We start from the raw sequence: 12,093 nt of genomic DNA, 5'->3' as shown, positions 1-12,093 counted from the left end.
AGGTAAATATAAATGCACGCCACACTTTTCAGATTTCTATTCGTAAAAACACCAGGTATAAACACTTCACAATTATGTGCTACTTTGATTGACCAATCTCACAAAAATAGAAATAAAATACATTTATGTTTGGGGCTGAAATGTGACAAAATGTGGAAAAGTTGTGAAGAGTTGTGAATACATTTTCAAGGCACTGTGTTTATCCTAGTAATCTGCAAAGTTTGAGAAGTAAAGACTAATAAAAAGACGTGTGATAAGCAAAGGAATGTGAGTGGTCAGATAGGGGTCAACAGAGAGTGATCAACAAAGGACAAAACTATGAAGGTTTTCTACAAATTGTAATAATCTAGAATTCACCTTTAATCTTGGTTTTTTTGTGTATGTGATCTAATTCTATGTTCTCATGTTATAATTAGTTCTAAACCAGCAGTTTACAGAATCCTCTCAGTCGTGATCCAAACAGCATCACAGGTACTCACAGTCTGGTCCTCAATGTTTCCCTTGCACAGAATGATCTTCAATCCCTCAGCCGTGGTCTGCTCCAACCTACACCCAATCAGATAACAGCACTGATGACATCACACTATGGCAGAGTTTTATACAACCAAAGAAAAGAAGATGAGGAACCTTACCCTCCGTGCTCTCCATGGCTGGTGTGTTGCTTGGGACTTTGGCTTCCTCTGTTAGCCTGATGATTTCCCCAAGATTCACCTCTTTCTCCTCGTCCTCCTCCTCGTCCTCCTCCTCGTCCTCCTCCTCTTCCTCCTGTTTCAGACCAACTGGCACCATGTGACTGGCTCTGACCTCGTTCGCCTCGACCTCGGTGATATCCACTGAGAAACAATTTTAAAATATTTAAGTTCACTTTGTTTTAATAAAATGGCGGACATTCAACTTACATGCTGCATGTAAGTTTCTTTGCAAGCACAAACCCTGTGTCAAATAAAGCTAACACTTGTGAGATTTCATCAGACGTTTAAATATCAGAATCAGAATCATCAGAATCAGAATACTTTATTGATCCCTAGGGGAAATTATTTTTGGTTACAGTGCTCCAGTATAAACAAACGGTAACAAAGACAGACAATACACTAAGTAAGAATAGCACAATACACACACACACACTTTGAAAATATGCTTCAGAAGACATTAAACTCCAGAAAACCAGTAATCAACATGTGAACATGTGAATTACGCACACACTCACATACATTGGGCCTGTTTTGCCTTGTGCCACAGTCAGTTTAAATACCCCTTGTCCCTTTAAACTCTGAGGGGCTGTAACTTTTTGGAATCTATGAGAGCTCAGCTTTTAGAAAATGTATGGTTCGCTTGGTTAGTTGTGGTTCCGTGCACATGGGGCTCGGTTGCTTGTTTTGATGGACATTTTGCGAAATGATGTTACTGCTGTTTTAATTGTTTGTTGTGTTTACTGTGTTGGGTGGTTGTAGAAATGGTTTATAGCTTTTAGCTGAGATTCAGAGGTTTCTGTGGATGCCACACATCCCGGGACTTACATAACGACCTCATGTTATAGCAGATAAAATTGAATCTTCCCTCCTTTTTTGTAGCTCTTTGGTACCAGGGATGCTGGGTACCAAAAACAGTAAATCTGAGTGAAGATTTAAAGAAAGTTATATTGTATTTATTTGTTTTAGGGAGAGCGATTACCACCACACTGTCAGTTATGTAGCATGGCAAAGCTAAAGGTTTAGCACAAGAACTGGAAAAAAGCACATGGACGTTGTTACATGTGAGCCAATGCTGCAAGCCAAGCTAGCTGTTTGCCCTGATTCCAGCATTTTTGCTAATCTAATCTAACTACTTGCTCATTGCAGCTTTTGCTTTATGTTTTATTGTTGATGGGCATCAATGTTGAGTTGCATGCAGTAAAAGTTCATTATTAAAAAACTTTAACATTACCCTGAAGCCCCTGTTCGTTTCCCGCCTGCTTGCTGTGGGATGGTCATTGTAGGTCCGAGGTCAGAGAACTCCTTGCTCACAGCTGTGGCCATGACTCTGACGGTGCTATCGTTGTTGTCCACCAGGTGAATCTCAGTTAATGATCTCAGACCTTGTGGGCTGTCACAGTACTCCCGAACTGCCTGGGCTATGGTCTCAGCACAGAGGTCAACAGGGAAACCAAAGATGCCTGAGCTGATCGCTGGCAGTGCAATGCTGGAGCAGTTGGCCATCTCTGCTTGTCTCAGACTTTCTCTAACTGCAGTCTTCAGGCGTGACACTGACGTCTTCTTGTCAAAGTCAGAGAATCGTGGACCAACTGCATGGACAACATGTTTGCAAGGCAGGTTGTAGGCATCTGTTATGATGGCGTCACCAGGACGTAGACGTCCATTTTTAGCGACGTAGTCGCTGCTTTCTCTCTGCAGCTGTGGTCCTGCAGCCTTTAGCAGTGCCAAAGCCAGGCCACCAATGTGGTCTAAGTCCTCATTAGCTGCATTCACCACAGCGTCCACACCAAAGCTGCAGATGTCCACCTTACTGACAGAAATCAGAACTCCGCTGTTGGTCTGCACTCTGCACAGGGTAGTTTCTTCTTCATAATTCTCTACTTCCTCTTCTTCTTCCTCTTCAATCTCTGGACGAAGGAGAATAACACATCTTAACTCATTCATTATTGTAGGAAGGAACATGCTTCCTTGGGTTTGGAAGTATTTCTTTGCTCCGGGCTTGTCCACAGTTAAGGTGTCAGTGAAGAGAGCACTGGCCAGTTCCATAAAGCAGGATTTGGTTTTCTGGACATGAAGACGAGCTCCAGCAAAGCTGATTCTTGGCCTCTGTACATGAAAACTTACTGAAACATTATTATCTTTGGCAATACTGGACCATTCCTCTGTTCTTTTCTTTTCAATAAACTGAACAGCAGCACAGGATTGGACACAAATGGTTTCTTGAACTCGTGAGTAGTTCTCAATAAACTCCCTCAGACTGTGGCTGACCTCTTTCACTGGATTCACTAAACCAGCCACTGTTATTTTTCTCTCTGGGTGCATCTGAATGGCCACAGTTTTTTTCTTCGATAAGTTGTAGATATCTAGCAGCTTTTGTTTCAGGTCCACCCAGGTAGGGAGTTTTAGAACTTCCGGATCTTCCACATTTACAATCTGATGAGCCAAAGCAACCTTCATCTTACTTTCCGCATCAGCAAGGATTCTGTCAGAACTCCCAAACAGGAGAAGCCCTTTGTTGTCGATGGTGTAGACTGCACTGATGCCTTGAGATGTGAACAGATCCTGGGATAAGTCCATGGGATCCAATGTTCTGAGAAAGTCCAGAAGACATGGGGGGACATTCTGGTGTTTCTTATTCACATTCCTCTCCAAGATCCACGCCTTAGTCATGTAGACCTCTGCAAGGAGTCCTGTAATGGTTAACTTCTGGGTGCCTTCATCATAAGAGAGTTTCATCTCAGGAGAAATGTCCAGAGCAGCTTTCTGGAGCCCTTCCTGCTTCAGGATGTAGAACATCGCAGGGGACAAAATCATTTCCTCAGAGATGCTGTTTGTCTGTCGTTCAATGTGACTCATGGCTTTCAGAAGAATCTTCTCCACAGGAGCCCTGATTCGTTTTATATCATCAGCTTGGCCAGCAACAGTCAGAACCCCTTTGGATGCATCCAGCACCAGGATGGCATCTTCCTTCACCACCGAACGTACATCTTTCTCTGCAGCTGTCCATCCCGGTGTATTTGCTTGACATTCGAATGCCGTGTACTGAGACATTAGGCGACGGAAGGCCTCTTGGGCCTTACTCATCCAGTTTTCTACATGTTCTGCAGTCAGACCTTGCTGCCTCAAAAACTCTGGCACAGGGCTGAGTTTCACGTCGGGGCCATTCAAATCCACTCTGCAGAAATGTGGACGCATCTGATCATTGATGTGTTCTGATAGTTTCTTCTCCACAAGGAATTTCCAGATAACGTGGAGAACAGGCTCTGTGAAGGGCTCGGGCATCTTCCATGTTGGGCGTTCTTTGCTGTACAAGGCGGTTCCCAGTGACTCGTAGTATGGATATACCTTCACTGTGATAGATTTCATCTCGAGGTCTTTCTTTACACAAATCTTTTCCACAACTGCAGCAAACAAGGAGCAGAGAAGCAAAGGTTAGGTAAGTGGTGTTAAGGGGATTTTTTTTAATGTTTCTATAAAGATTTATCCAAGTCACAAGGGGTTTTGAACCTTTTTTTATCTGACATAACCCCACAGACATAAAACATTCTTCTATAACTCTTTTCATATTCAAATTATTTCATCCATCCATCCATTCGCTTCCACTTATCCTTTCCAGGGTTGCGGGGGGCACTGGAGCCTATCCCAGCTGTCATAGGGTGAGAGGCAGGGTACACCCTGGACAGGTCGCCAGAACACTAACACATAGACGCAGGCAACGATTCGCACTCAAATTCACTCACAGATTCACACCTATGGGCAATTTAGATTAATCAATTAACCTATCCGTCAGTCTGCCCCAGGGCAGCTGTGGTTACAACTGTAGCTTGCCTCCACCAGTGTGTGAATAGGGTTAGAGTCAGGACCCTCTTGCTGTGCGGCTACCGTGCTAACCACCGTGCTAACCAACGTGCCACCGTGCTAAATAAACCTTTAGGGTCGCTGAAAGTGATGATGGCAGCCTGTTCAGTTGGGATCATGACAATTTTGGCCGGCAGAGTCCAAGTCTTCTCAAAATACAGCTCCAGCATGTCTAGGAATAAGACAGAAATACACAATTTTACAGCTGCTTAAAGGATAAATTCAATTTCTAAAGGTTGGTCTCCATGAAATTTGACAATAACGTGAGGTTTGTGTAATGATGAATGAGCTCAGGAACAGCAGAACCCCCTCAGGACATCCAGCATTCATTGTAAATAACATGACATAACTATTTTGTTTATTCTGTAACATTTGGCCATATAGATTGTTTTAAAACACATATTTATGCCATAAATAAAAGTCAGCTCAAACTGACAGATATAACTTTTCCAAAACATCACAAAAAACTCTAATAATATAGAATCTACTACGTGTGAGAATCTTTTTTTTTTCTGCAGGTGTTTTTCTGAAACAGTTTTGGCAAGAAATCCTGAGACATGCTAGGATCTACAATTCTAATAATTCATCCCATATATTTAAAACACACTGTAATATGTGTTTTAAATATATGAAAGAGGAAGAAAACACATCTGTTTTTTTCCTCTTTCGTGAGGTTCAACACATATTACAGTGTGTTTAAAGAAATTTAAAACCCGGATAATGTGAAATGGTAACAACAAAAAAAGAAAACCAGGAGGAAAGGAATCGTCAACAAATATGCAGCAAAGCTTTAAAATACACACAAATACACACAATCAGCAAACTCACATGAATCTAGTCCCTGTCAGGACTCTTGCTGCAGCATTTTGGATCAGCTGAAGGCTTTTCAGGGAGTTTTTAGGACTTCCTGATAATAATGAATTACAGTCGTCCAGCCCGGTTAGATACCATATTTCTAAGATTTTCAGGGTCAAGTGCAATAACCTCAGTTTGATCTGAATTCCTGCAGTTTAACTCATTGGTGTGTGTTATCTGGCTTCATGGACAGATAGAGCTGGGTGTCATCTGCATAGCAGTGTAAATGTATGCTATGTCTTCTAATGATACTGCCTAAGGGAAGCATGTATAATGTAAACAGAATTGGTCCTAGCACTGAACCCTGTGGAACTCCATAATTAACCTCAGTGTGTGAAGAGGACTCTCCATTTACATGCACAAACTGGAGTCTATTAGATCGATATGATACAAACCACTGCAGCGCAGTACCTGTAATACCTACAGCATGTTCTAATCGCTCTAATAGGATATTATGGTCGACAGTATCGAATGCTGCACTAAGGTCTAGCAGGACAAGCACAGAGATGAGTCCACTGTCAGAGGCCATAAGAAGATCATTTGTAACCTTCACTAAAGCTGTTTCTGTGCTGTGATGAGGTCTGAAACCTGACTGAAACTCTTCAAATAAACCTCTGCAGATGATCTGTTAGCTGTTTGACAACTACTCTTTCAAGGATGTTTGATATAAAGGAAGGTTGGAGATTAGCCTATAATTAGCTAAGACTGCTGGATCTAGAGATGCTTTTTGAGTAAAGGTTTAACTACAGCCAGCTTGAAGGCCTGTGGTACATAGCCGATCATTAGAGATAGGCTGATCATATTTAAGATCGGAGAATTAATTAATGGTAGGACTTCTTTGAGCAGTTTTGTAGGAATGGGGTCTAAAAGACACGTTGATGGCTTGGAGGAAGTAATTATTGAAGTTAGACTTTTATATACAGTCTATGGTTTTTAGGAGCACATGTACCTTCAACCACAGTCGGAGGAAGACGCTCCACTCGGATGTCCGTTGCTGCCTCCAGAGGCCGAGCGGTCAGTCCATGCTTCTTCATCTTTGAGCTGGTCTGACTTACAGAGAGGAATCTCTCCACATCTGCAAAATAATCCAGATTAATCCTTTCAGACTTAAACTGTTTCATCAGAGGATGAGAGACAGAGCTGGGCTATAAAATGTAAGATTTATTTATTTTAGTGTTATTTCTAATAGAACTTGTTTCAAGGTTAAAATCAATGTTTAATCTCAAAGACTGAGCCAGCATAAGCTGTCCACTGATATCAGCTCTACAATGTTTGTAAGGACATTTGAAAGACACGGTTTGAAAACATAGACATCTTAAAGCAACATTTCCAAAATGGTAAATGGCCTGGATTTGTATAGCGCTTTTCTAGTCCCTAAGGACCCCAAAGCGCTTTACACTACATCCAGTCATCCACCCATCCACACACTGGTGATGGCAGCTACATTGTAGCCACAGCTGCCCTGGGGCGCACTGGCAGAGGCGAGGCTGCCGGACACTGGCGCCACCGGGCCCTCTGACCACCACCAGTAGGCAACGGGTGAAGTGTCTTGGGTGAACCGGCAACCTTCCGACTACAAGACAAACTGCCAACTCTTGAGCCACGATCGCCCCAAAACATGGGAAATGAGATCTGGGGTTGAATCCAACGTGAACACTGAGCTCAGACGTGGAGTGAAAGGTTATACAGAGGAAAAAAGTAACCCACATGTGTCTGAAACAGCGTACATTAAGATAACAGTTATTTATATTTCAAGTTTTGTAAAATCGTATATTAAAATAATTATTCAGTTATTATCTTATAGTTTTATTAAAATTTTCTGTAAATATGGACAAATCTGCACAATTTCTCTGACTGCTGCATAAAGAGAGTTTTAAAATGTAAAATCAGAATCAAAGGTTTTAACAAAGTAGATCTGGGCCCTGTAGTGCCTCGATGTGTTTGTGTGGGAGGAAAAGTCCAGGTGTGTCCTACCTGCAGGGCTTTTGAATGTGACCACGGTGCTGTTGGATTCCCAGATGTTCTCCATGCTGTAGCCGTTCTCGTCTAACCTGGAGATGTTCTCCACCAGCATGGAGAGCAGATCTGTGGACATGTTGTCTGTGACGTTTTCCAAAACCACCGCACAGCTCTGAGATGACTCTGAGTCTGAGAGAAACATGAGTCAGAAACAGCCCATCAGTGTTGGAGGAAAATGATTCTTCATTCCAGGCTGTTATTCCCTAAAACTTTCCTTCATAGATTCAGAGAATTTGAGACTAATCAGATCTGACTTTGTTCACTTAAGACTGAAATCACGTGTCCGTTTCCATAACACTAGGGTGTAAGTGCTTATTATTTATTTCTAATAAAAATATTTTAATTGTGAGTCATTCACACTGCTGAGTAAACCTCTTTCACACAACGACTACAGGCGTGAACCTACGACACTGAGAGTCTGTGACGACCAGGTGAGCTGCATGAGTACAGTGCAGGTCCACTGTGTGCAGCAGTGAGCCGACCTCTGAAGAGGGGGATCCACTCCATCAGGACCACATCTTCATGAACAAGAACTCATCAATAAGACCTGAGAGTCTCATGAACACTGACATTACATAATATAGTAACAAAGTCACCCCCCTGTCTCGATGCATTTCTCTATCTCGACTATTATATCTGCACACACAGCACATTTACTCCACACTGTGAACATCGGCACACATGCTGCTGTTCTGTTCACACGTGCTCACAACTGGACTTCACACTGGTTTTAATACATTTACTGTCACACTCAGACATTTAGCTCGTGCTAATGTTCACTGCAGTGCATGTGTGACCACAGCTTTTAACAGCAGAGGAATCCAGTGGAATTAAAAAAAGCTGTCACATACAGAAATATTAAATTTGAACCAGCTCCAGCTTTGATGAGGCACTGTGGCACAGTTTTCACAAGTTACTGTCACAACATTTGTTCCATCAGTTTGTTTTTACCCTCTTTGTTGGCAGCAGAAGCTCCACTTCCAGGTTCAGCCGGAGGCTTCTTTGAGTCTGTCGATGAGTCTGAGAATCAAGAGGATCCAGTTTGTCCAGTTTAGAGTAATGATCAGCAAACATGAACACATCGAACCACAGGCGCTCAGAGAAAAGCTCAGATGAAGCTTGAACACATCAAACTGATTTAAAGTTGATCTTATTGTTTTTCTTCATAAAAACGATGAATAATCAGTCAAATCAGAACATGTTTAACAAACGTATCTGACATCATGACAAATCATGATGTGAATGTGCTTCAACTTAAATAAAGTCCAGTAAAATCTCCCTTCAGTACCACAAACAATCACTGCAGCTCATTTTATACAAAGAAGCTAAAAAAACTAAATAAACTGTGATAATAAAAACTGAGGAGAGGAGCTGAGGAGGAGGATTTACCTGAGACATCATCGCTGCTTGTTGGGCTCTGAGAAAAAACAAAAATAAGATTTAATCTAAAAAAATTAATCTGCAATCAGTTTAATGAGTATTTCAAAGACTTTTGGTCAAGAAAAAAACAACATTAACCAAAATCAACACAAAGTTGACCAAAGCACTACAAATCAAATGTTTGACCTCCTGCTGGCACCAGCTCACAAAGTCAGAACATCGATCAGTCCTGCCGATCGTTCGCATGAGAATGACGTCAACTTTGTGATCAAAAGTTGAATCAAAAGTCTTTATCAAGCATCTGTGTAGGACTGGACCTCTTTAGGCTTGTAAAGATGTTTCGCCCTCCATGAGAGGCCTCTGAGAAGAAGGTTTGAGAGAGGAGCCATCTGTGCCCACTGTGGATGGAGCTGCTGAATCAGGACTCCAGCTAACAGCCACCTGCAGTCCAACCCCACACTCACACATTTGTTCAGGTGATCCCAGTAAGTCATATAAAGGTGGGGTTGGTACATCGAGAGTGTGTTAACGACCCTCAGGACCATCTCCACTGGAGACAGCCCCCACTAGGGGTTATTTACACTCCACCAGCTGATTTGCAAATGAAGAAGCTTCGTGGATAAGAGGAGAAACGTCTCCACAGACCTGAAGTTTGTGTTGTGAATTCGCTGTCTTTGTCTTTGTCACACTTTGTGATGTGAAATTATTTTACCTGAGAGATGCAGGAACAAAAGAAATATGAGTGTTTTTGTCTCTTCAGCAGGAAGTGACGGCATTAGTGGGTCACTGGCTGAGACTCTGTCACAGTCCTGGCTGTGTCTCAGCACGGAAGTAGCTGTAAGTAATCTGGGCGCTACAGCTTTAAGCAGCTGCGCGCTCCCGCGGACGGTGATCACTTTCTGGCACAACATCTGGAGCTAAGGGGGCAAAACAATCGGTGCTGCTGTTTGACTGAGGAAGAATAAAGGAGTCGTGGTAAGCCAATCACATGACCACTTCAAGATGACAAAGCAACAAGGTGACATATACCAGTTTATAAACTGTGCTGATAGGACATGTAAAACCAGAGTCATGATAAACAACATATGGAGGGTTTTCAAGTCAATAGCTTGATATGATTTTATGTTTTTTGTCTGATTTTAGATCAGTTGTGTGAGTACAGTTTGTCAAAATGAAAACATGACTGTAAATTCAGACACGTGAGGTTGTGCTGATGATACCAAACAAGACAAATAAACAGTTTTTAAAGGTGAGATGTGGAGGAAACATCAAAGTAGTCAAAAATGGCCAATTATACCCTGGACCCCAGAGGGTTAAACTTTTATTTTAAAGTAATGCAATAGTTACTTTTCAAGTAATTAATTACTTTTAAAATCTTGTAACTCAGTTACTAACTCAATTACATTTTGAAAAAGTAACTAGTAACTATAATTATTTACTTTTTCAAAGTAACTTTCCCAACACTGCTTATATATTGTGTGTTCTTTGCTCGTGACTGGTCCGTCTGTGTCACCGCTGCACGTCTTCCCCGTGTTGCCTCAGCGTCGCCTCCGTCAGCTTTCCCCGTGTTTCCCGGTTCCTCATCCCTCAGGTTGTGTTTATGCTTAGCTTTCCTCGGTGTAGGTTTGCTTAGTTTTCTCTGTTCCACCTGTTTGCAGTATTGATCGGCTGTAAAGACTCACTTTCTGTCCAACACGTTCTCCTGCATCCGTGTCTGCATTTGGGTCCTTATTCTTCTATAATTCCACATGTCTGACAGAAACATGTCTGATTACGACCATCTGACCTGTGTGACTGTGAAACTTTATTCTTTTATTCCCAGCTTCAGTGTTTTTCACCAGGCTGTCCACCTTTAAAACCTGCATCTGTATCTGAGACTCTCTGGTTTGAATTTGGGAAACTTTGAACACAGCAGATCGTGCTTCTCTTTTCCTCAAGTGTCAGAATCCACCACGGCTTTCCTTCACCTCATGTTTCTCCAAAAATCCAGGAAGTTGATTTTAGGAAAAGAAGAAAGGACATTACATCATAACTGTGATTTTTCTTTAAAGAGTCCAGTGTTGACATATTTTAGTCATATTTGGTGACACTGTGGCAGTGAAGGACCCGACGACAGCAGCGTTGAACTTTTTAAACGTCTTTTCTTTTCTAACTTTCCGGCTGCTTCTGCACACACAGCCCTCCCCTCCCAGCAACAGCTTTAACAGGTCGGATATGATTGGATGATGAGGTCAGGTGTGTGAGTCAGACTCCCCTGACACCACACCCTGAAGCCACTGCTCCACCCCTCCCCTGCAGCTCGCAAGCCACACCCCACCACAGTGATTGTTATATGACACTTTAGTGCTCAAACACTAACAGCGCTTTATACAGCACGCCTTGTTTATCCTTTCATACTTTCAGAGCTTTCTCTCTGACACTTACAGTCTGATGGAGAACTACTTCAGGTTAGCACCCTGGCCAAGGATATCAGACGGGGATCAAACGGATGTGAGAAGTGCAAGCTGGGAGGTTTGGAGGTTAAGCTGTGATTTCACTGCCTTATAAACGTGAAGAGAATGTATCATCATCATGTCAGCCAGGCTGGTTATTACTGGAGTTCAGAGGAGCCACGCCCGATCACACAGCAGTGTACAAAACACACAAACAGCAACGAGGAGGAGAAGCTGAAAGTGGAAGTCAGGCTCCTGCTGCCGTCACACAGCCAGGAGTTTATTTCCACCCATGAAGAAAACACCTTTACAACCTGCCACACAGACTGAAGCTCACCCTCTCGTAAGGACAGCTGATCCGTCCTCTGTGCTGTTATTAAGACTCTTTGGACTGATCAGCACTGAAACAGGAATCCAGCTTTCTTTAATAAATCACTCACTGCATCACAAACATGAAGCCACTTCAGTGACTCCATGATTATCGATGCTTCTGCCCTTTATGGGATAAAAATCTGCCAAATAGTTAACTGAAGTTTCACTTACAAAAATAGGGGAAACTATTTTTGCCCCTAAATTAACCCTAAAATAAATCTGATCAGAGAACCAGTGGAAATATTCACCTTCCTTTAATAACTGCTTCGTCCTTTTCTGCAGGACGTTTGTGTTAAACTATTATTTTCCTGTGAAATGAAACTCTGGAGCTGTTTGTGTCCTGAGCTGATAAGAAGCTCAGCAGCCATAAAACTCCTGCGTGGATTATTTTACAGTCAGTACCTGATGTTTCCAGATCTCTGATCAGCTCAGAATCAGAGGACCGATGTCACAGCTTACACATCACAGTTTTCTGTTTTTAAAGA

The 12,093-nt window shown here is 42.3% G+C and overlaps 1 protein-coding gene across 2 annotated transcripts in view; it reads right to left on the bottom strand.

Moving 5' to 3' along the window:
* Positions 1-12,093, bottom strand: part of LOC146658114 (protein mono-ADP-ribosyltransferase PARP14-like) — a 31,858-nt gene that overhangs the window by 18,561 nt on the left and 1,204 nt on the right. For both annotated transcript variants that reach the window (XM_085426503.1, XM_085426504.1), the window contains exons 3-10: positions 8,814-8,841; positions 8,376-8,444; positions 7,380-7,553; positions 6,355-6,480; positions 4,621-4,722; positions 1,924-4,093; positions 633-833; positions 480-546 (exon numbers count right to left, since the gene is read on the bottom strand). In XM_085426503.1, coding sequence (XP_085282629.1) covers positions 480-546; positions 633-833; positions 1,924-4,093; positions 4,621-4,722; positions 6,355-6,480; positions 7,380-7,553; positions 8,376-8,444; positions 8,814-8,841 — 2,937 coding nt within the window. The remainder of the gene's footprint in view (positions 1-479; positions 547-632; positions 834-1,923; positions 4,094-4,620; positions 4,723-6,354; positions 6,481-7,379; positions 7,554-8,375; positions 8,445-8,813; positions 8,842-12,093) is intronic.

Source organism: Rhamphochromis longiceps, linkage group LG12, assembly GCF_057381845.1.
Source record: "Rhamphochromis longiceps isolate RC_006_pf linkage group LG12, R_longiceps_female_GT1.1, whole genome shotgun sequence".
NCBI classification, from domain to species: domain Eukaryota; kingdom Metazoa; phylum Chordata; class Actinopteri; order Cichliformes; family Cichlidae; genus Rhamphochromis; species Rhamphochromis longiceps.
Note: the sequence above shows the minus strand (reverse complement) of the source record. Positions and strands in the feature narration are given on the sequence as shown.